The sequence below is a fragment of the Chrysemys picta genome, chromosome 9, assembly GCF_011386835.1.
Source record: "Chrysemys picta bellii isolate R12L10 chromosome 9, ASM1138683v2, whole genome shotgun sequence".
NCBI classification, from domain to species: Eukaryota; Metazoa; Chordata; order Testudines; family Emydidae; genus Chrysemys; species Chrysemys picta.
Genome location: NC_088799.1, coordinates 37,852,471 through 37,877,777, shown reverse-complemented (window position 1 = coordinate 37,877,777; position 25,307 = coordinate 37,852,471). Strand labels below are relative to the sequence as shown.

The window sequence follows — 25,307 nt, the reverse complement described above, 5'->3', positions numbered from 1 at the left end:
AAATACACGAGAACTCTTTTTTTGGTTATATAAAGCAGGACTGAAATGATATCAACACTGGTATACATGCTGAAAACACACAAAAACCTACAAGTAAATAATGATGGAAAGACATGTGCACTCATTATGGTCTTTATGAGAAGTGGTAAAACTAGTCCCACGTAAAGGTCAAGCAGCCAGCTGCACAATGGAGAACTCTGGCACCCATGGGTGGGAGGAACCCTCTGCCTTTCAAACTTTGGAGACAGAGCTGCTACTGCAAATTAAGGCGCTGCAATGGCTCTCTCAGCCACTATGTTTCCCCTTTTAAACATGGCACTGACCAGTACTTCTGCCTAGTAATGGATCCCTCAGCCTTCCCCAGGCCTCCTTTCTGGCAGTGCACAAAGGGTCCATCCTGTCTTGCCACACAATGTACCTGCTCCACTAGATCAAGGGGGGGTGATTTCAAGGCGGATTTCCCCCCAAAATGCATATTTAATACAGTGTAGAAGATATGTTGGGTGTTATACAGAAATTCAAAATAAGTGCCTTTTTGAGTAACATACATATATGAAAACAGAGCTAGGCCTTGAAACCCACACTCAGCAATTCACAAGCAAACACTGTGATGTCTCCCATTTTAGAAGCAATGTAATAAAGGGAGTTCTAGGGCTTTATAACCTCTACAGAAGACAAAATACCATTTCTATTGCACTGAGGCACTGTGTATTAAAGCAAGAGTTGTCAAAGTTAATAGTACATTATGGGTTACATAATCCGTGTTTGAACTGGGTTTGATTACTGAATTTTGAAAGATAGGGAGTATTTTGCAACAGACCTCCCAGTTACTAGTTAGAACTAGCACTAGTCTTTTTTTTTTTTTTTTTTTTTTTTTAAAGTAGCAATTCTTAAAACAGCAGAGGAACTTGGGAGTTCCAAGGTTTGTATGTGTGGAATGGCATTAATGGAAAGCCTAGAGCACCGCTAAATTCTAAGGGTGGGGAATTTCAAGAGTGCTTATCATTGTCCTACTCTGGTTCCATTAAAGTGAATGGGAGTTTGATTGATTTCAAATGGGACAGAATTAGGCCAATGTTTAAACCACCATCTGAAAAATCTAACAGCATGGTTCTGCAGATGAGTTCCTGGGGTCCCATCATATCACATAAGGGTTGAGTAGACCAGTAGGGCACTCCATAGTTGGGATATCCAACAAATGGTGGAGTAATGGGACATTCACAGATAAGAAAGTCCCCAGATGTAGATGAGGAGAGTACCTTAATGTGACTACAGCAAAGCAAATTTCAAATCCAGGCTGATTTACTCTTTATCACTATTTAAAAATGCAAATTGCTGTGGAGTTGCATTCTGTTCTTGACACTGGTCAGGTTGCTGTTTCAGATGAAGGGGTAGGGACTGCTAGATGTGATGATTTGTCAACGCAGGACTTGCTGTTACTATCCTTTTGTTGTTGCTGCTCATTGTCAAGCAGGCCCACCGATAGACATTCTGGGCCCCAGGGCCAGGGGAAGTTTTCAAGTGTTCCTCTCACTTAGTTCAACTATTTGAATTCTCAGTGCAGAATGGAAGCGAAGGGTACAACTTTCACCTAAGTAATTTTTCATATTTCTTGCACCCAGTTCAAACAGCTTTCATTTTAAAAAAGTGCAGATCTAATACATGCATAGTCCTGAATCTGGGGTGTGTGTGTGTGTGTGTGTGTGTGTGTACACGCTAATTTGAAGAAATTTAGCTTTGAAATAGCAGAAATGAATGTTCAGTAAGAACACTCTGAACATGCTTTGACTTCAGGAAAATAAAATGATTGCAATGTGATGCTCAGTGTCTTCACACCTGCACTGCAGCATGGAGAGAGCAGAGCTCCTTTTCACAGAAGGACATGAAAAAAACTGACTTGGGAGGGGAGGGGAGGATGGGGGGGGGGGGGGGGGAAGAAAACCACTCTCTTTCCTGTAACCCTCAGCAGGCCCCCTTCTCAGCAGTATATACAAATGCAGTGCTAATAGTATAAAACAGTATAATATTGCAGCTTTAGAATTATGGGAGTCATAAGCTAAATCTCAAGCTTCAGTGAAGATCTATGCCAGACCATTTGACATTTCACCTACTGTGCAAAGTACGTCTCTAGTCATGATGCCACTTGTTGAAAGCCAGAACTAGGATATTGTTGTGATCCCTTCGGGCTTTGACTATGGAACAAGCTACCTATAATACAGTAGTCCTGCAAGGTGTGCTAGACCATCTACTTTCTTTGGCTGTAATTGCAACATACTCTTCTTCAATCCAGCTTTTTACTATCTTTAACTGATCTATATGGGAGAAGGAGGAGTAGGAGTTTGAGGGGTAGTATTATAGACTGGGGCCTTGTGCTACTCACTGTACAACACATAGTAAGAGTTGGCCCTTGCCTGCAAGAGGGTACAATCTAAACTCAGACAGAAAAGATGTGTTATCCCCATTGTACAGAGGCATGGTGAGACAAAGTAATCTGGCTAGGGTCATGTTGGGAATCTGTGCCAGAAAGAGGAAATGAATTCAGATAAGCATTAATGAGGCCCCATGACACCCCTGTGAGGGAGGCAGTTAAGGACACTGCCGAGAAGTGGTACTGTGCGTGACTTACTATATAAAGAGGAGGGAAAAAAGCCTGACTCTGCTCACTCAACCCTCTGCCTCTGAATATGCACCTGGCCCAACCGTTAGCTGCCTTAGTCCTTCCACTGTGATCTTGGACATGACTCCATCCTACCGTCTCACTTCCCAGATGCCTCAGAGTTCCTTCGGCTCTTCATCCCTCCCTCCTGCTAATATCCAATCTCTATTGTTTCCATACTAACCTCAGTAGTCCCATTTTCCCTTATGAACTTGCATCCCAACTTGGCTTGCAAATAATTCAGGAATGAAAGAGTTAAAAACACTATGCTGCAAAAGCAAAACAGCCCCAAACTGTGAGGTACCTTGTATTTAGACACACTTCCTTAAGTTTTCAAAACAACATAAAGGGAATTAGCCATGCTCCTCCCACCACATTTCATGAATCACTCAACTTAAATCCCCATGCATTGCTTTGTAACTGTCTCCTCAAGTTAATTATGTCTTGCACAATCCATTATGTTTCTTGATTTTCTTACTTCAGTAATGGAAAAGAGGAGTCTTTAGGTTCAGACAAATTCCACACGCCAAGACAAACAAAATACATTTATTAATGTGCAAATTAAAATGATTTATGCTGAAATTGCCTGTTTGTTGTTTTCCACCAGAACTGCAGGGAAAAAAAAGCAATTGATCTGCATCACTCAAATTGAACGGAACAGAGTGCATCCTAGAAATAAACTTAGAAGCAAAGCAGTTAAAGCCAAAAACATAGTTCCCTAGCTACCTGTTGAACACTAGCCACACAGGAAAGAAACAAAATTGAGCACCAAAGCAGGGAGATGGTACTTCGCTTGGGCAAAGGTTTCTTTCTGTGAGGCTCTGGCTAATTCTTTTTCTGTATATTTGTATAATGACAAATTTTGTCTTCTCACCCAACTTTTCAAAGCCTGTTCCTTTTTTCCTTTCTAAGCTTTCGGGTGGGGGCCAGTAGGTAGATTTTCCAGGAGAGATTGTTGATGGAAAGTTTTGCAGGCATGTAGGGTCTGTTGGAATGGATTTTACTTACAGAAGTTCTGAAGATTCTTGTGAGATTGTCAAAGTTTTGCCATAGGCAAGATCAGGGTCAGCCCCACCAACATCCTAATTTTTTCTACACTCCTGTGAAGACAACTGGGAGATATGTTGAAAATTCATAGGAAGGCTCTGAGAAAGTATATAAAAAGCTTACTTTTATGGTGCATACTTTTTAATTGTAAAACCAACCATATGTATCTATCTTGCTGCAGTCATCTATATTTGCTGGTCATTGCTGTAGAATATTTTTCAGACTTGACTGTCTCTTGGCCAAATTCTTTCACTGACGTATATCAGTGTAACCAAGAACAGAACCTGACCTACAGTTCTTACAAGAGCTGTCCTTGTGTGGAGTCTGAGGTGCCTCTGGAAGTGTGAGCAAATGTCTTCTATTTAGAGTGAAAAAAGAACTACAACTGGAGAGCCTTCACTGAAATGCCAATTCCCAGCCTTCGCAAAGGAACCTGTTACACTTTCCTGTGATCTTGTGACCTTACCCAATCCCAAAATTACTTGATCTATGGTTGTGGCCATCTCTAGCTATGCTAAACTTGTTCCACAGCCATCACAGGTTCTGAGACACTTTGCAAATAAGTGATTCAAGTCAAGGATTGAAGATTAAGTGCCCTGCTGTCTAGATTTTTATCTTGGTACTACCACTCCCATGCCTCCAGGTTTCCCTCCCCCTGCCCAATCTTGATTTACCCACATCACCCTCACCCTTCCTAAAGAAAGCTTGGATTATAGGAGACTTGCAGTATCTTTGCCCTCAATACAGTGTTGCCCTCATTACACTGTTCTAGGCAGTACAGGCACATTGACTTCTTAGACACACGCCCAAAGGCTTAGCGTATGCCTTCCACTGCCTAATATATAATGGTAGCAGCATGAGCTTTTAAATTTTAAAATGACGTGTTTTCTAGTCTAAGCTGTCATTTAAAAAACATTAGAGATGAATCTTAATTACTTCCATTCATTATATTGCATTTGCAAGGGACTTCCCACCTCTGCTTTCACATCAATAATAATCCATCTCAGTATGGCTTGCCCTGCCTTAACTCTAGGCTAATGCCAAAAACAGTAGCTTCATAATAATAGTGGAATACATTTCCCGACCCATCAGAGAGAATTTTTGCTTTTAGTTCTGGAATTTAATCGGTTCATGGAAATGCGCCGCTGCTTGGAAATGGCACAGAATTTTAAACTACAGAAATCCACTAAGATTTTCATCTCTCTTTGACCCACTGTATGCTGTGAACAGTCTGGGGCCCAAACTGTTTAAAACCCACTCCCAGAATACTACTGTGAAATGGAAAAGATCAGTAGGGCCATATTGATGATATTAAATTGGCCATATATACTAATTCATGAGACAACAAAGGGGTTAAATGATATAAAACCTCAAGGGAATCATTTTTACTAGGGTCTGTCCCCTCCAACAGAGAGAGGACCCAGATCTTTATTTCCCCAAAGTTCAGGGGATGTTTGGTTATGACATTTTGATCACAATGGTCTGGTCTCATAGCTACCTTGTATAGGCCAGATTTTGTTTTCAAAAGTAGATTGAGTGCAGGTTCCTGAGTCTCAAGGCCTCTCCTTATAAGGAGAAATCACTTCTGAAATAGAAAATGAAATAAAAACAACCTTAGCACTATTATAAATATTTCATGACCAAGACCAGTTTAAAAAAAATTATGCTTTTAAGAAAACTTCTCGTCACGCAGTGCTAGAGGCAGAACAAAGAATCATCGTATACGGTAATTGAATAGTTTCCATGATAGACCGTCACAGCTGAATCTAATTTTTATGTAGAGTTTTTATTTTGTTTTATGAGACTTACTTTGCATATCTCTAGCTGCACCATCCTCATGGCAAAAAGGCTAAAGAAGGTTTGTTTTCCATTCTTTAAAAATGCTGATACCCGGCAGCAAAGGACATACTAACATTCTAAGCAGACTTGTTTCAAAAGCAATATTTTATATAGTAACCTCATAGTCAGAGGTGCAGAGAGCACAGGGCCTTCAGGTTTACATCACTGTAATTGGGAAAGGGTGCTGAAGCACTAACTGATCCTTAATGAATAAAGAATTAACTTCTGCTTAGCTTCTCCTTCTTACACAGATGCTCAGATGGCTTGAAGGGTGGTGGTTTATAATCCTGTTTTTGGGAAGAGCACACACCACATCCAGGACCATGGGTTGAGCTGAAGCCTAAAGTTGGAGTCTATGTATGTCTTCTGCTATGTTAACTTATTTTATTTTCTGATCACAAGTACTATCCATTAGGGGGAGATGGGGGACTTCACTGATAACAGCTATATCTTTTCTTTTAGTCTCTCTACCTGCTTACAAGCAATAACTGCTTGAGAGGATAACTTTTTTCTTCCCTTTGATTAATAAAAATATTTCAAACAACATCTGTACTTCAGTGGTTAATAACATATTAATAGTTCCCTGACCTAGCTCTTTCTGGTATTACAAAGTGGCTCAGTTACTTGGAATTGTCCAAGCAGTGCATGAAAGCTCTTTGTTACCAGGAAGTCTGGCAGGAGGAGAAACTTTGCGAACATAGTACTGCCTATCCTGCTTTCTCCAACGTGTCCACCCAAAGATGTCAAAACAGTTTACCCACCACTGCCTGTGGGTGCTTCTAGATGGTGTTTTGATGGCATGTTTTGGGGCTGGCAGAATTGAAAAATGCCAGACATCAGGGTGGAATTAATCCTTGCAGGGAGAACTTAAAAAAAAATTAAGTGTATATTTCAAAGATGAAACATGATAATTTCCTGGGCCTGAAAAATATGTAATAAGGAAGTCTCTAATCTGCCTCTTTGCTCAGAGTCGAGTGGTTATGAATGGAGGAGGAGAAACCTTTACATTTAAAATAAATGTTTAATAATGTGTTAGTGGTGAGGAAACAAATGACGCTGGAGGTTGGGAGCCACTTGTCTCATACTGTGACTTGCTTATCCATGCTGTACCTCTTCTGAGTAACATCCTTCTGGTCCCAGATCTGATCCACTGACAACACTGTGCAATAAAACCGCTGTTCCTCTCATGTGCGAGTATAATGAAGTACTCTTTAGTTATTCTGGGGATAAATTCTGATCTCAGACTAGTGGATTTTACATGATATGCTGCAATAGTTGCCCATGTAGCTGAGACTGAAATTAGGCCTTTGTGTGAGTGGAGTGAGAATTCCCTCGCCTTAACAGGTCTAGCTAATTATGTGCTCTGTTTCCCCCCAGATTGTTATGTACATAGGCCAAGTCACTAAGGACATCCTGAAGTGGCCTCGTCCTCATTCACCGCCTGTTGTGAAGCTGGAAATGAGAGCAGAATATGGAATGCCATCCACCCATGCCATGGCAGCTACATCCATTTCCTTCACATTTTGTATTGCAACAATAAACCAAAACAAGGTAAGGAGGAACAAGCATGCATCTGATCCCATTGAATGGCAGCGAGCATGAAAAGGTCCAATGCTTTTACCCACCAAGACTTCCATCATTACTCACTCCTACCTTCTACTGTTGTAATGGGTTACTACTAGATATGACAAGAACTGTCGTAGAAAATTTCCCAACTCATTTGGGATGGCACTAGCTCAGTGTCATTGTTGGGCTTTGTTACTGTGTTAAGCTTCAGGGAAATGTTCTGTGTTTTCACTAAGTACTGACCACTTAAACTGCATCGCTCAGAAGGAATTCTTCACAACAGTCATAGTATGAAGTATGTCTTGTATTGTACAGTTACACTGAAATACACCTCTACCTCGATAGAACGCTGTCCTCGGGAGCCAAAACAAAAAAAAATCTTACCGCGTTATAGGTGAAACCGTGTTATATCGAACTTGCTTTGATCCACCGGAGTGCGCAGTCCCGCCCCCTCCCCCCGAAACGCTGCAAAGTCCCATGGACACCAGAGGGGCTCTCTACTGCCGTTGACAATGATAATGTCGGATGCAGAAGAAATATTTTTGTGAAATTCCTCTAAAAATTTAATCCCTTTAATGGTCCTGTTGCACTTTTCAAATTAAATAGTTGTTATAAAATATTTTAACGTATTATTGGAAAATATTACCAAGACCTGATGGCTAAGTAACACTGTCCAGTTCACGGCACACTCACAATTATTGTGGGCTACTCAGAGAATCCTCATCAAAAAGCCTCATTGGGGAAGTCAGGTTTGACAAGTCAGGCTGTGTGTAGATTTTCCTCTTCTTGTTACCATGTACCTTTAAAATATTGACAAGAACTAGAGAAACTCACTTGAATAGTACATAGTGAGGGTGTACAATCAATGTGAGCGTGAGGCACAACGTCTTTCTTCTTGCTCTATTGAGGACATAATCTTAGTATAGTGACCCAATTGGCAAAGCTGCAGAACATGGATTTCAAGGGGGTGTGCGAGCTCAGCACCTTAGAAAAACAGGTCATGTGCTACTGTTCTACAAAAATGAAGAAATTGTCACAAACTTAGGACCACTTAGAACTTCACATTTGCCACTGTGCTATATAACATGGCTACCAGGAGTTCATAATGACAGCATGCCTAGAGCTCTGGTCTTACTCCTGCTAAACCAGGGGTGGGCAAGAATTTTCACAGGGGGGCCACTCCATGAATTTTGGTAAGTTGTCATGGGCCGCGCACATTTCTACTATATTAATGGAGGGGAGGCAGGGTCTGGGAGGGGGATCTGGGCTGGGCAGAGGATTTGGGTGCAAGAGGGGGCACAGGGTCTGAGAGAGAGTTTGGGTGCAGGAGGGAGTTCTGACCTGGGGCAGGGGATTGGGGTGCAGGAGGGGGTGCGAGGTGCAGGCTCTGGCCAGGAGGCGCTTACCACAGGTGGCTCCCAGCTGGTGGCGTAGCAGGGCTCAGGCAGGCTGCTTGCATGCAGTGGCCCCACATCATTCCAGGAAGTGGCTGCAGCTGGCTGCTGCTGGCACGTCTCTGCGCGCCCCTTGGGGGAAGCGGGGCAGCAGGTCTCCGTGTGCTGCCCAAGCCCGCAAGCACCACCCCCACAGCTCCCATTGGCTGGTTTCCAGGCACTGAGAGCTGTGAGGACAGTGATGGGGGTGGGGCAGAGCGGCCTCTCTCCCCCCCCCCCCCCCACCAGGGGGGCACACAGAGATGTGCCAGCAGCAGCCAGCCACTTCCGGGAGCAGTGTGGGGCCATGGCAGGCAGGCAGCCTGCCTGAGCACCCCGCTGCACCACGGGACTTTTAGTGGCCCAGACTCGGAGATTGCGAGGGGGCAGAGGAGGCCAGACAGAAATGTTAGATGGGCTGGATCTGGCCCATGGGCCGTATTTTGCCCACCCCTGTGCTAAACCCTACTACTTGAACTAAAGGAAAACTTCTTTATCTGTTAGCAGTACCGGGCCACGGCACCCATTTAGGCAGTTCTGACCCTGCCCAGCAGAGGGCAGCAGTACACATCCATACTAGCTTAGTCATTACAGTTCTTTATTTTCACCCATATATGAATTTGTGCACTAATATTGCAACCTATATCTTCTGAATAGCTGTATTGTACTTACTGTAAAATACAGACCACCATAAAACAATTTTTTTAATTGTTTCCATTCGAAAATATCTACTGGTACATTCCTTTGATGTCATCTAGAGCTGCAATTGCTCATTAGTAATCCTTCATCAGCCCCGGAACTGTGTGAGGAGGAAGGAATAAATTGGGAATACTCTATTTAGGAGGTAACACTGAGGCTCAGGAGGGTGAGGGGAAAACATTAAAGGGAGTCAGACCAGTGTGTGCAGTCACAGATCAAGCTTTCCACAGGAGGGTCTTGGATACTACAGTGACTGTGGGGCCACATCAGTAAATTGTCAAACGTATAGCTCTGCAAAAGCATTTCTGACCTGACCTACAATCACCCCATACCATCCATCTAGTCATGGCACTCTGAGTCAATTGTGCCAATCGAGTGATGATTTTTGTTATACGGACAAATGTCCTATTGGAGCGAAGATGAGGCCATCAGACTCATTTGCATGGATGACCTAAGCCAGGATTTGAATGAAGGGGTGAAAGGCTAATCCATTAACCTAGTTCTCTACCAAGGATTTCTCGCCTCTCTATAATCTGAAAATACTTTACCAAACCATTTAAATAGTTGATTCCATGTTGGTAAGGCCATTCTGAGAAAGAATAAAATGAATAAACCTTATATAAACCTTAGATGACACAAGAAAGTTTGATATTATGGTTAGACTGCTATAATAACTGGATTACAGTTTTAGGCTAGCCATTGATTCCCCCCCCACCCCACCCCCGAGAACTATTGATCACAGTTTGTGTCAGACAGTAGGGGTATCACATTTCGCTCTCAGGCAATCACTTGAGCAACTGCTCTGTACCTTGCTTTTTTTCTAAAAAAAAAAAAAAAAAAATCTCTCTAATGCAGAATCACTTAGTGCAAGAACTACTAGATTTTGTGGATGGTCTTCTATTGTACGTTAAGAAAAAAGAAATCTACAGGTGCCATATCGTCCATAGCTCATTCATGCCATCATTAGACCTAGCTTCCAGTGGGGAAAATGGAATCTTAAGACCTTCCACAGGCTACAAGTAATAACGTAGCTTTCAGCATGATACAGTGCCGCCAACATTCAGCCTGAGAGTATCTGAATGCATAACTCTGATACACATTAGCTCTCTGGAACATTAGAACTCGCATTCTGATTCTAGATTACCATGTGGGTGATGGCCATTGGATAATTTATTTTAGGTACTGACAGACAATATATGTACTTAACTGAATGCTGGTAACATTTCTCTTTCTTTCTACAGTACTCACTTGTGTTAGGACTAATGGCAGCATTTGTATTTTCTACTCTGGTGTGTCTCAGCAGACTTTACACTGGAATGCACACTGTACTGGTAAGGATAAAGATATACTGTCCTTCTGTCTGTGTTATTTTACTGGCACCCATCCCCTTAGTATCTAAGCACTCTGAGGAGTGGCGGAAAAAATCATATTTTTGGCTTCCTTCCCTACCAACTAGAGGGAATGTTGGGATTTTTTCTGTAAAAATATATTTTAAAAAGGTATTTTTTAAACATACACACAGCTCTAGGTGTGTGAAATAGTATTGCAGTGACAGTGCATAAATGGTACTCTTATAGGAACAGTAGGACAAAAAGGTGGATTGGCATTTCACTCTGAATGCGGAAAGGCAAGTGGTTATTTTAACTGCTAGCGACTTCCATAATGTTGGTCCTGCTCCCATGAAGCTCTGTCTCCCATGGTCATAAGCTACTTTCTGTTGATTAACAGTTTGACCGAGTAGAAGGTGGCTGTAGACTAGCCCAATAGTTAGTACTTCTGGAGGAGTGCCAGTGCTCGTCACTGTGGTTATCCCATGCACAAAGCATTGTGAACTTCAACTTAAAAACTTTCCCCAATGCATTTCTCATAAAACACAATCATTAAAAATCCAGGAAATTGTTAGTTAAGCAAGATTTCCACCCAAATCAACCTCATTGTGTATACCTTGCCCCCAAAACACACTCTCCAGCTCCACAAGAAACTCCCTTTGAATTCCAGTACCTAACCAACCATAATATACACAACCAGTTTCTCATAATCACACACAAATGCACAACCTGAATTCTGACCACATGCTTTTTCATGTACAAATGACTCATTATAAAATTTCCTCTAGGGAGATATCTGAATGTAGCTGAAGTTGGGGTTAAGCTTGTGTATTTCAGTGCATTTGAGAATCTGGATGTGTGCACTTTGGTTGATAAATATGTAACTGAAAGGGAGTTTGTTGCGCAGCTGAGGAGCCTGGTGGAGTGTTGGGTATTATGGTGTTTAGATAAAAAGGCAGGTGAGGTGAGGTGAGGTTGGTGTGAATGTGAATCTTGATTTAATTGTTGATGTCCTGGACATTCAGTGATTGCATTGATTGGAAATGTCCTTAAGCAAGTTAACAGTATTGTGTGTGTGGTAGTTTCCTGTTTGTGTACATGGAGCTAAGGTAGGTTATGACATAACTATGACATTAACTTTTCTGTTAAGTACACATGTCAATGTAAACCTTAATTAAGGAGTCATTAGTGGCCTCCGTAATAACAGGAAGCTTTATTGTAATTGGTCCGTAATTAGCAGAGATGTGCAGCACTTTCCTAAATATGAAATTCAGTGTATGAAAATATTTTCAACTTACATAATGCATCATTAATAGTATATGAAGAAATATTGTATAGTCTGAATTATGAATAAAGTAATTGTATTAGTTGTTATGAAGACATAAATTTGATGCATTGTAAAACAAATAAATTCCTAATAAAATGGTGGTTGTCCATGAGATATGGCCTGACCTTTCCTTCCAACCTTACTGGATCAAAACAATGTCTTAAAAAAGAGAGGATGTCTCCAGTCTAGATTTAACTAGTGACCCTAAGTCAATCAGTAAAAATTCTTAACATATTTCCGTTGGTGTTCCATGATAATGAAAGAGACTTTTCTAAATTCAGATAGAGTTTGGGGTAAAAAAGAAAAAGCCCTTTGTGCCTATCTCAGATTGCCTCTAAAGCCCCAACTCCTTAGTTTAACAGCGAGAAACATATTTCAGTAGAGAGTCTTAGTCTTAAAAAAAATGGCATGCTAGTGAGTGGAGCTGAGGAAATAATTCACATAGAATAATTATTTCACAAATGTAGCCTCTTTCTGTTCACAAATTGTCCATGGGCAATTTAAGGTTCTTCTCAATATTTTACTCATTATTCCAGAACAATTTGTCAAATTTCTATGAATAACTGTCTGAAAACTGCTCCTCAAGCGGTTCAGTGTAATTATTCAGTATTCTAAATCCAAGTTTGGACACAGGTCACATCATATGCTCATCAGGAAGCAGAAACAATAATTCTTAGAATTGGGTTTCTGGTGCAAATGATCACATTTGAGCTCAGTTTACTCCCCTCAAAAGGTTTTGTCCACCTACATTTGTCACTAGACTATTGATGGAAAACTAGCACTGAAGGTGCATGAACACATCTGTAGTGAAATCAATATTTTCTTCAAGCAAATATTCACACAAAACATGCTGATTCACTGAGGTTTACTGAATTTCTCAAATTTAGCAAGTGAATGAACACATGTAATTTACAAAAATTAGCAAGAATATCGCAACACAGCATTTACTTGGTTGCTTTGAGTTTTAATAATAGCACACAATGTAATAAATGTATTTTAGTATAAGCTGTAAAAGTAAGGAAATGTAAGGTCTGATGTATACTTGCAGTTTTATTGGTAGAAGTATTTTGGTTAGGAGCATGATGGTTTTTGGGTGTGTTTATTTTATTGAAATAGTTATATCTGTAGAAGGATTAATGTGGATGCCATTATGGTGACTTACGCCATTATGGTTCTTCCCTGTACAGGATGGGAATAGCTATACTGGTGTAAAAGCACCTTTTTACTAATAATTGAATTTACACTCTAGGGGGTTGTACTGCTTTAACTAGTATAGTTAACTAGAATAGCTTGTTAGTGTAGAGAAGCCCTTACTAATACACATAGGTGCTGGAATTAGGGGTGCTGGAGGTGCTGCTGCACCGCCTGGTTTGAAGTGGTTTCCTTCATATACAGGGTTTAAGTCTGGTTCAATGGCCCTCAGCACCCTCATTATACATATTGTTCCAGCGCACCTATTATTATGAGAACCTTCTACAACATCTGCTAATAATGAACCTTGGTTGAGAAGTGGGAAGATGCCACTGTTTTGGGGGATTGCAAATTATAAAGTGTGAAGAACTAGCAAAGTGAGAATTAGTGACATTCTGTATGTAAATCAGAGAAACTGTCACTCAAAAACAAGGAGGAGTCTGGTGGCACCTTAAAGACTAACAGATTTATTTGGGCATGAGGTTTTTTTACCCACAAAAGCTTACTTCTTAACAGGGCCGGCTCCAGGCACCAGCTCAGCAAGCAGGTGCTTGGGGTGGCCAACAGAAAGGGGCGGCATGTCTGGCTCTTCGGCGGTAATTCGGTGGCAGGTCCCTCGGTCCCTCTCAGAGGGAAGGACCTGCCGCCAAAGAATGAAGTAGCAGCGATACAGCTGCTGCTGAAGTGCTGCCGATCGCAGCTTCCCCCCTCCCCCCACCACCCCACCGCTTGAGGCGGCAAAAACACTGGAGCTGGCCCTGCTTCTTCAGATGTCTTTAAGATGCCACCGGACTCCTTGTTGTTTTCGTGGATACAGACTAATACAGCTACCCCCTAATACTTGTCACTCAAAGGCACAACCAAACTCTTGATTAACTTTTGAGGCAGAGATTCTGTAATTAGGAGGAGGTTTTTAAAAGGCATAAAGGGCAATTAGGTGCTCCAATTAAGAGTCAATGGGAGTCTGGAGCCTACCTCCAGTGGTATCTATGAAAATCTCCTCCAGATTTTTTGCCTGAAAACTCTGAGCCAACTCTTGATATCCTTGATCACTTACTTCAGTTGCAGGAGTGAGGCAAACAGGACTTGGTGCACTGTTTAAAGATCAGTAGAATGGGTGGGGGGAGGGGACAAAATTCATCTGCATCTACTAGGATATGAAAACTATGTATGCCGACTTTCATTTGTGGAACAGTATAACACTGAGGCATAAGGAATCACATCACAGACCACATCACAACTGCAGACAACACTAAAAATACACCATGGGAAGGCTTTTATCCTTTTAACCCTTCAGTGCCAGCATTGGGAATTTCCTAATGCATCAAACTAACCCATTTTGCATTAGTGATCACAGCAGAGCTCAGTTTCCCCTTGACTGTAATGCACATGTTCCTGTCTCCAAAAAGCTACATGAGATGGTAGAGGCACACAGTCGCTTGAGAGCCACATTTAATTTTGCAACAGTACTGCAGTTCACAATATATACTGCCATGATTTAAAAAGCAATAATATCTTATCCTACCTAAACATTGGCCAGTATATAAGGAAAAGTCTAAAGGTAATTTGTTATTTAATTCTGAAGGAGTTTCCTCTGAAAACAAAGTAAATAATTTGTGTAAGAAATATAGCTCTAGGATTGATGCATTTATTGCTGATACAGTTACAAAGACAGAAAAGAAGCAGATTCTGTTCTGTAATACGCAGCCTACAATGTGCACCTATCTTCTCGGTTACATCTTGGGTTTTTTCCAATAGCACCATTAGTCCCGAAGGGATTTTAAATGGTTTACAAACTGACATACAAACTATGTATCAGGGTCATTTCACCCGCCGTGGAAAACTGCCCAATATTTGTATGCAGCAAATATTATTCAACAGTTAAGGACAAGTAGTGTGGTAGAATATCATATCCAAACAAAACAATCAGAGGAATTAAAGTAAGCAAAAGAATACCCAAGATGAAATAGGATTCACTTTCTTGAGACATGGGTCTCTCCCCAAGATAGACCTGAAGAAGAGCTCTGTGTAAGCTCAAAAGCTTGTCTCTCCCCCCCTCCCCCCCAATTGAGGTTGGCCCAATAAAAAATTATCAGAATAGTAATAAACATATTTTTATATAGAATATTGAGCTTTTAGAGAATGTGTTTGAATGATTAGCTTCACTTGTTTATTGCTCATATTTAGAAGAAATTCCTGCTGACTCTAGGTAACATTTTCAAAAGCACCTACATGACTGAGGAGCATAAGGTCCATTTTCAAAAATGACTTAATCACTTAAAAGCCCAAGACTCATTGAAAGGTTCCAAAGTTACTCAGGTGCTTAATTAAAAAAAAAAAAAAAAAAAACCCACTCGGTATTATTAGCCTTTGGGATCAAGATTTAAAACTTTATCCGTTTACATAGAAAAGTCATGTACAAGTTAAGATCTTTGTTATCATTTTAGAGGGAGTTCAGTCTTGTTTGCCATGCAGTAATTGTGTGTGTGCACACACACACGCATGTATGTAAATCTCAGGTTAGTCAGACAAACTTAAACCCATCAAAAATGTATACTGGAAGAAATACATCTGGTATATGCTCTATCGTGCAGCACGACAAATTATTTCAGTCCAAATTTTTTTTTTAAATCCAATTTCCCATAAGAAACAAAACCCAAAACTCTTTTATTCCATTATAAAATGACTGACAGAATAAAAATGTGCACAAAGGAAAACTTTAACTAATCAACCCAGTAAATAGAGGTTCTCTGTTCAGGAGTTATTATCCAAATGTAAGCAGTCTTTAGTGATCATATAGTGTAGGTAGCAAAATAGGTATTAACTGGAAAGAGAAGCTATTCATATGCAAAATGGATGAATCTTACCATATACTTATTTCTACTAAGGCTGAGTCCTTCCTTTTTACATTGTATTCTTTAAGAATTAATGAATCTCTGACTTCACCTACCAGCAATGAAATCCACATTCAGATTTACAAAAGGTATTCCTTGAAGTCACCACTGAGGATGTGGGGGAGAAATGCACCTTGGAAAGTATAAGAAACTTTTTAGATTTAAGTGTGCTAATAAGCCTTAATATTTGCAGTTTAGGTAGTTAATTAGCTAATTAAAGGCACTCTGGGTTAATGAAGAGCCATAAACAGGTGCATAACTTTCTCCTTGCACCTCATTTATCTTTAAATTTAAGATTTTTTTTCCATGGGTTTCACCCAGCTTGATACTGATCAAATGTGGCATTGGTATAGGCATATTTCTAAATAAAAGAGTGCTCTGAACAGAATGACCAGCACCTGAATGCAGAAATTGAATTCCGTATTTCCTCAGTTTTTTTAAAGCAACCAATTAAACCCTTCTCCATCAGCACCTTCCTTTCCTTCCCCTCAGCCCCTGAAATCTAGTATCTGGGATGGCTTTCTATGTAGTGTTAACTGTTGACAAATAGAGACCAAAAAAATTGCATTTACTCATAAAAGAAAAACTACAAGTAAAATTAATGTAGGAGGAAAAGATAAAGGAGAATTAAGATTTCTATAGCCATCCTTTAAAGCCACATCATAGCCTTTCTTTTTGGTGGGGGATGGAGGGAAGGGAAGTTTATTCACTGCAAATGTTTTACAGATTTTTGTATGGCATGAATGCTGCCAAAGTCAATAGCACATTAGGTCCTTCCCCGCTCCCATGCATCTATTGTTCAGATTAGGCTTGCACCACTATGTAGATTGCAGTTGGTGCACACATAGTTATCTGAGTAGGAAAGCTGTGTCTGAAATAACCCCATGTTCCAAATGAGTAAATAATATTCTCTTGGTTAACAGTTTATGAGTTTGGTTAATTAGCCAATGCAACATCAGGCAATATCGCTGAGTTTATCAACCACCTTTTAATAGCAGTCCATAGCACCAGCTTTAGAGCAGAGACTTGCACCCTTAATGGGACTGAATGGCTCAGAAAGAGGTGTGTTTACCACCATGCAGAAAGTCATTGCATGTTTACCAGACAAGTACTGTGACTAATCATTCCCTGTGCAGACACTACTGAGACTCTCTGAGCCTGGGCAAGCTAGACTTACTCAGACCTATAGATCATGTCTAACTTGGTTTTATTATTGTTGTTGTTTAATAAAAGGATCTGTTAGGCTCTGGGAGGGAGGGAGAGAGAGAGAGAGAGAGAGAGACACGGATAGTTCAGTGGTTTGCGCATTGGCCTGCTAAACCCAGGGTTGTGAGTTCAATTCTTGAGAGGGCCACTTAGGGATCTGGGGCAAAATCAGTACTTAGTCCTGCTAGTGAAGGCAGGAGGCTGGACTCAATGACCTTTTGGGGTCCCTTCCAGTTCTAGGAGATAGGATATCTCCATTTGTTATTTAATGGATCCTCTGGTGATTTTCTCTCCACTTACTTGTGTTCACGTACATTCAGTTTTGGAGCTTTGACAGCAATAAGTGATCATCATCATGAACTTCATGTAATTCACTTGAGGACAGGGAGTGAGATGCAAGCCCCTGAAGTGAAGTGGAATTCGGGTTTGCTTTTGATGCTTGATTCTCTTTTTAGCTACTCATTAAACTACAACTATTTAAAAACAACATTGAATTTACTGAATGGTTACTTATGGTTGCTTCAGTATTGCCAAGCCCAAGTATTTAAAAAAAATAAAAATCATATGTCATGCCCCCAAAATCATGATTGGCTTAAAAGTCATGAGTTTTTTTTTTTTTTTTTAAGTAAATGTTGGATTCTTTTTATTTGCTTTCTGTTTTTTCCAAGCTTTCCCCCCCCCCCCCAAAACACTTGTTTTTTTTAAACAAAAACTGAGATTCTAAAATAATCCCAAGACTCCAGGAGCTGGAGCTTTTAGAAACACATTAAATGTCGCAAGACTGATGACTAAAATTACAAGAGTAGACAACGCTGGGATTTCAGTATCAGATTCTATATTTTGAGTAACAGAAATTGGGGCCACATTGTGCTAGGTACTTTACAAACATGAGAGACAGTCCCTGCCCCAAACAGCTTACATCCTATATACACAAGACAGACAAAGGATGGGAGGGGAAAAAGAGGCATGAAGAGGTCAAGTGATATTGAGGAAAATCACACAGCAAGTCAGAGCATGAGTATATAACCCAGGCCTCTTGATTCCCAGGCCAGGACCTTCTTTGCTAGATCAAGTAGAGCCTTAGCATATTAAGTGTTAATAATCCCTTTATTAAGAACAGTTTACACTTATGGAACTGTGGATCCTTGATAGTAAAACAGCAGTACCAAGTTGTATCTTGGTAAGCAATATTATGTATTTACATCATTATCTTGTAATTGTAATGCTAACCTTAATGGAAACTTGTACTGATCATATGCAAAAATGATTCTTTGAATTACTTTTGTTTAAATTTCAAATTTGCTTGGAACCTAGCACATGAAAATTCTCAGCATCTAACATTCACCCATTTTTGAGTTACGTGCTTGTCACAAAATATTTCTGAAAAATAAAAATAAAAATCCAGCCTTGATTACTCTAAATGGAGTTTGCTCAAAAACAATTCACCTATGGGCAATGACCAAGCAAAGAAATTGTCAATTGTAAAGAACTTTTCAGAAAGTTATGATTTTGTGAAACAAGGGAATTTTTAGTATTTACTTGAGTAGAGCTTTTGCAATATCACACTGAGTCTGCTATTTATGCAGGTTCTTCAGCTAGATAATGATAATAGAACTATGTTCGTGAGGAAAACAGTCTCTGTATTGCTTTTGACCTCCCTACCTGCAGCAGGCTGCAAAACTTCAGTGAGAGCATTTGTCACAGGGTAGCATGTGTCTCCTTTCCCAGTATCATTGTTGACAACAGCTTTATAAAAGTCCTCAAAGCAGCTTATTTATTTCAGTTAATAAATTAGACTTTAACCTCCATGGTCTTGCCTCAGGCAATTAACTAACAATCCAGACTTTAATTACTGCTATAACAAGAGTTCTTATGCATTGTTATTGCCTAAAGGAGTCTGTGCCCAGCCAAACTAGAGAAATGCATCATTTAAATATTTTACATTATCTCATATCTATGCAGTTGTTTCCTCCCTCAACTTTAATAATATAAAGTTTCTTTTGTTAAAGGAACCATATAACCTTTCTCCTGCTTGTGCAAACGAAGAAATCATAATCCTGTTGCCATGGAATGAAATTAGCTTTGGGATTATGGGTGGGGAAAGGTTTGCATTAATAGAAATCTGCTGTTTAAACTTGTTTTAATAGAGACCCTGAAACTAAGTCATACAAATAGTTTCTCCCATTTAATTAATTATCAGAAGTTAACTGGCCCTCAAAAAACAAGTGTACAAGGGGTAAAATCTTGCTTATCCTACTCAGGGAAACAACTACAGAGATATAAGACAATGTAAAATATTTAAATGATGCATTTCTCTAGTTTGGCTGGGCACAGGCTCCTTTAGGCAATAACAATGCATAAGAACTCTTGTTATAGCAGTAATACATTGGCCCCGATCCTTCTTGTATATTTTGTTTTGTCTGTCATAAATCTATGTAGCTAATCTGTGTTTATACTTCCACTCATCAGCATAGGATCTAGACTCTGGCTACAAAACACTAAGTTTAAGAATGAATTGAGCCTGAAAGAAGGACACTGTTTTAGCCAATACATTCCTTTGCTTAGGGAAAGGTTTCTTTGACTTACTGTCACTTCAGTATTGTGGGAAAACATATAGGGCTTGAAATGTGCACTGAATGTGGCCAACCTGGTTCATCCTGATCACCTGTAGCAGTTTTCTAGACTGTAGGGCCCGCAAAGCTCTGCCCACTGAGTAGATTGGCCCTGTACAGTGCTTCTCCTACCTCCCTTGTTTAAAAAGTAGTGTACAAATCAATGGGCTTTTGCAGGGTTATGTCAATGTCTTAAATGTTGCAGTGTTGTTAAATCATGGAGTAACTGAAAAATAGTAATTAATGGAAAGTAAACTCAGAAAATAATTGCTGACTGTCAGAAGTTAAGACTGTGGCCTGTTACGCAGCGGAGACCAGAAATGTCTATTAAAAACATATAGGATGGCAGGTTAAGACAGCAAGCTCAGTACTTAGGGTATGAATTTGGAAGTCAGTTTTGACTTCAGCCATTACTGAAATGCTGCAGTTTATCATTGGGCAATAAGTGAAAAACACTAGCCAACTGACACTGCAGAGGGAATTTGGGTAGGTAGAATCTTTATGTGGCCAGGAGAAAAGGTCTGTTTTGCTATATAAAGTCTTATGAAGCACTGAGGGAATTGCAACCACTCGGATCATATTTTTAACTGAACATTCTGACTCCTCTCTCTTTGGCAAGTAATTCATTATTAGTGCACTGGAGTGCGGGGAGGAGGAGGAAGGACAGGATACATATTCATTTGAAAAAATAAGATACTTGTTGCTATTAATGTTCCTATTGTTTCTCACTACATTAATGCTTTACTTCATAGTTAACTGTATTTGTGGGGGAAAAAACCATAATGTGTTCAATCTTAGAGTATACATTTAAATAATAAAAAAGATAAATGTAAATGTAAAGACTGCATCTTCCTAATTTACTCCCGACTTTTGAACTGAAAAATTGGTTTGATAGTCTGATAACCTGTTTATACTTCCATGTTTTAACAAGTTTTTTTTTTTTAATTCCCATGTTTACAGGATGTGATTGGTGGAACTCTGATTTCAGCTGCGTTAATTGCACTCACATATCCTGCATGGGATATCATAGACCACTTGATGTTAACTAGTCCATTCTGCCCTATACTTTCCATAGTCGTGCCCCTTCTCCTATGTTACAACTATCCCAAACTAGAGGATTACAGCCCTACTCGAGCAGACACAACAACTGTCCTTGGAGCAGGAGCTGGAGCAACCATAGGATTCTGGTTAAATAACCTATATGCAGCACCAAACTATCCCAACGAAAGTCTTCATCTCAACCTTCCTCCAATCAGTGAGATGATGATGGTGGTGCTGGCAAAGTTCTTAGTAGGTGTTTTTATTCTTTTGGTCACACGTTATTTCATCAAAGGCATGGCCCTCCGTGTGTTGTGTTCTAGGTACCAGGTTTCTGTCAACAATCTAGAAGCCAGACGACGACTGGAAATAGAAGTGCCCTACAAATTTATAACATATTCTTCTGTTGGCTTCAGTGCTACTGTGCTTGTGCCATTAGTGCATGACTTATTAGGGTTAATATGAGTGCGATGCAATGTTAGAAATAGTTTATGGCAAAACTATGTTAGAGATGCAAAAAATTTACACAAAGGAAAAGACTTGACCAAAAATTGTGTTGTGCCTTTCTGCACTGGCCTAAAATACCTCCTATTGAATATCCCAGGGAATCACTGAATGTAAATAATTTAAGATTAGAAATTACTGGCTAGTATGTACCCACAGCTACAGATCTGTGATCCACGTGGTTAGTATGATGAGTACAAAACCAAGAACTCCTGTTTGTATGGCTTTTGTTTACTTTCCAAAAAGTTAGCATGTGCTACAGTGTCAGTGTTGTGGCACTCAGGGTTCAGCCTCAGTACTTCACTCCTCTGTTTTGGAAACATCACAAAGGTGATGCTCACACGGTTGGAGATATGATAGGTTTCCCTCACTGCATCCTGCAATCCCTGATGGCCTCCCACAATTGAAGTAAGGGATTCTGTTTTATGCATGCCATGTAGGGCGTAGCAGATGCAAGAGAGCAATTCTGCTGCAGGGCCAGAACTAGCTCCACAGTGGTCAGGAATTGGGGTTAGTGTAAATACTACTACTAAGAATAAAAAAGTGTGCATGTGTGGGCAGCACGGTTGAGGAGGCCTCATGTGGGGAAGAAGCTGCCAACCTAGTATTAAAGCTCCACTCTTCAGCCTATCAATGCTCAATATTGTGGTCTCCCGGGTAATTGGGCAGCCAAAGGAAGAAGTTGCTGAGGGGGGCAAATCCACAGGGAAGGTAGCAGGAAATTAGAAGTGATCAGAAAGAGGTAAGCCTGGCTAAGTGGGTGGTTAGCCAAAAACAAAATGAGAATGGCTTGAAATGCCGTAGGGCCTGATGCTGCCATGACGCTGTGCTTTAAAACTGGCATGGATTCAGTGGAAGTGTCCTGCTGACGAAGATGTCAAGCTCTCTGAATAGATGCCCTTGGGAACTAAACATGCACAGAAACCATAAACCTAGATAAGGTTACCTGTGTGTGTTTCCCTTGTGACTGCTCTTAATTGTTAAATGTTGAAATTTTATGACATTTTTTGTTCTTGCTACTTGATGTAATCTGTCTTCTCAGTACACAGACAGCTTTCCTTGTTCAGACTTGTTTTACCTATCAGAATTCTTCAGAAAACTAACTTTTTTCTTTTATGTTTCATACCAAAAATCTGACTGAAGTATTACTGAAAATTCTGCTTGGCTATGCTTCAACTAGGGAAGCGAGCACACAACAGGGAGCCACGTGCTCCTGAATCAATATCCCAGCTGACATGGATTCCCTCTTGGGAAAGCCACTTATCCACCTTGCCTCAGCTCCCCCATCCCTAAAAGTGCAAGAATAATTTCTGCCTACCTCACAGGGATGTTGTGAGGACTAATTAGTGTTTGAAGTGTATTATGGAAAGTGTTGAGTATTAATAGTCAAGTGACCATAAAATACATTGATACAATGGCCATAATTTTCTGGTGCTAATAAGCTCCACTATGATTTGTCTTCTATGCATCTTGCATTAGTACACAAGAATAGTCGTGTTCGTGACCATTAATAGTTAAGGGTGGCTGCTGCCGCTGTGACTTCCAGGCCACTAAAAAGCATTAGCAATTGCACCAATAAGCTGCTAGAAGTTCAGCTGTGAGTGTGGTTCAATTAAAAAAACAACAACACTGAATGGATAATACTGCTAGACTGTGACTCCTCCTACACTCCCCCCTGCCATATTATGAATGTGCCAATCTACATATTATACTGCTGTATTTATAGCTGAAAGCATGGCCTGAGGGCCTTTTTCTTAGATAATTTATAAGAAGTAGAGCCATCACTCTTTCCTATTGGCCACTGCTTTTTTTAAATTTGTGTAGGTTTGAGCTTCTAGGCCATTACAAAAACTACCATCTTCCCCTGTAAAATGAATGTTTAATTTGTGAGCAGCGTTAAATGGGGTGACTTGCCAGTGTTGGCTAGTTTTAGATTCATGTATTCAGACAGTATGGCTTTGCCCTACTCGCCACTGAGTAGATGTGGAAGAGATGCTTGCTTTTAGAAAAAGTTAGCAACCACTCCAGGAGAATACAAGATACAAGCTGACATTTCAAATATAGCGCTAAGTACACACACACAGCTTACCCAAAATTTAATAGCCGTTTAGTAAATATGAACACTTCAATACCAAAATGTATAGAAGACTGTAGCTAAATTAAGCTGCACTTTACCACTATACCACAAGAAATACCTTAAACCACCTTCTAATAAAGGTGTTCTATAATATAGGGCTGCATGAAGGCAAACGATCTGAAGCCCTGTAGAGGTGTTATTTCATGTCATAGTGAAAGGGACTAAAGCAGAAAAGAGGTACAATAAGTGGAAGATTCCTTAACTCATAACACTAAGTCAACTAGACTCAAAAAGTGGCTTAAGTTTAGCTGGGTCTTTCATACAGTTTTAGTTAAAATATTGTTTTTCTGAACTGTGGCTATTCTATGCTATCAAACTTTATAAATCCAAGCTTAGATGTATATTATAAAAGTATGTGCACATTTCTATTTTTTGTAACATTCAGTTGCATGTGACTTATGCAACCTCTACAAACTGTTCTCTTCCAGAATTCTTACCTGGTTTGCTTCAAACTTTAAAATAAATGTATTTCCAAAAGCTGGTGGGTTTTATTTACTTTGTAGCTTGTCACATCTTTATTAATCTTTAAAATTGGTTGATATAGAAGGGGAATGGCTTGAAGTTTGAAACATCCATTACCTGTGCAATCCATTGCCACCTCCATCTGCAGTAAACCTGTAAACTCCCATGGTAGACATGTTATGGTCACTAATGTCGATGGTCTGTAGTTACAACTATCCCACCAAGGTGTTAATAAAGATTGGAAGAAGAATTGTAAAAGCCTTTCAAACAGCATAAATATGCTATCCACAGGAAATTAAATGTTTTTTTTTTAATTCTGTGTACAAACCTTTAATTACGGGAGAAGCAGTGATTAATAGTGGCCCTAAACATCAGAGATTAGAAAAATCCCTCTGCATAACCAGTATAGATTTGGAAAAAAGGTATGGTTATTTTTATTAAACAGCACTAGCTAACAATTTGAAATGCCACTTAGAGCCTAGCATAATTGAGGTTTAACACTTCTATATTTGTGGTATCAAGTCACGATCAACTCTGCATGAGCCCTCATGTGTAAAACAGCATGAGGTTAGTGCGAATTTATAGTCAAGAACATGGTGGCAATAAACAAAAAAATGTCTCATGATCAAGAAACTGTGTTACCTAAAAAGTCCATAATAGGGTTCCAAATAGCCTTGAGTAAATCCCTTCTCTTCCTCAAGCTACGTGTGCTCTTCTCCTGCACAGCTGTTGGGCACAGTCAGGTGAAAACATTCTGCCTCTGTTATGTGGTACTGATTTTCCAGTGTCTTGGTAAGACATTGCAACCATTAGTCCAAGTACTAAATTTTTGTTTTTTTAAAGGATTGGGTCAAAATAGTAAAAAAACCCTTCTCATTTCTGTATTTAAAAATAATTTTGGAAAGGATCCTGCACCCTCCCAGCCCTCCCTCTACTGCTCAGTTTAACACACATGGTCACTGTTATGACTTCACATGGCTTGCTGCAATGTATGTGATCTACTGTGAAGTGAGGCCTTCTTTAGAACCTCTCCCTGTAGTCAGTATGCAGCTATTTCTCTGTGATTGGATATCAGGCATTAGAGGTGGGAGAGGATTCCTAACACAGGCAGACCTAAGACATACTTGAGTTTAATACCTTGTGTCACTGATTCAGATCCACATTTGGTTGTCTGTGATGGAAAAAAAATTGTCTAATAACTGTTTAGTGACTTACGTAGAAGGTCCAGTTCTTGCTCAACAAATGTTCACTCTGCAAACACTACTTCTGTCGATGGTGCTACGTGGCTTTGTTGCTTGCTGGTAATCTCGCCAAAGATGGTGTTGCCACTCTTCAACCAGAGTAGCTAGTCCAGGGATCGGCAACCTT

The 25,307-nt window shown here is 40.0% G+C and overlaps 1 protein-coding gene and 1 long non-coding RNA gene across 4 annotated transcripts in view; one reads left to right on the top strand and one right to left on the bottom strand.

Annotated features, from left to right (window-relative positions):
• Nucleotides 1-20,759, bottom strand: part of LOC135973700 (uncharacterized) — a 36,025-nt gene extending 15,266 nt beyond the window's left edge. The window contains exons 1-2 of the long non-coding RNA XR_010590672.1: nt 16,037-20,759; nt 5,202-5,288 (exon numbers count right to left, since the gene is read on the bottom strand). This is a non-coding gene — a long non-coding RNA (uncharacterized LOC135973700). The remainder of the gene's footprint in view (nt 1-5,201; nt 5,289-16,036) is intronic.
• The window catches only part of SGPP2 (sphingosine-1-phosphate phosphatase 2), an 86,165-nt gene extending 62,211 nt beyond the window's left edge, over nt 1-23,954 (top strand). For all 3 annotated transcript variants that reach the window (XM_065558038.1, XM_065558037.1, XM_008165851.3), the window contains 3 exons: nt 6,920-7,093; nt 10,482-10,571; nt 20,759-23,954. In XM_065558038.1, coding sequence (XP_065414110.1) covers nt 6,920-7,093; nt 10,482-10,571; nt 20,759-21,301 — 807 coding nt within the window. In that variant the 3' untranslated portion in view covers nt 21,302-23,954. The remainder of the gene's footprint in view (nt 1-6,919; nt 7,094-10,481; nt 10,572-20,758) is intronic.
• The last annotated feature ends 1,353 nt before the right edge of the window (nt 23,955-25,307 follow it).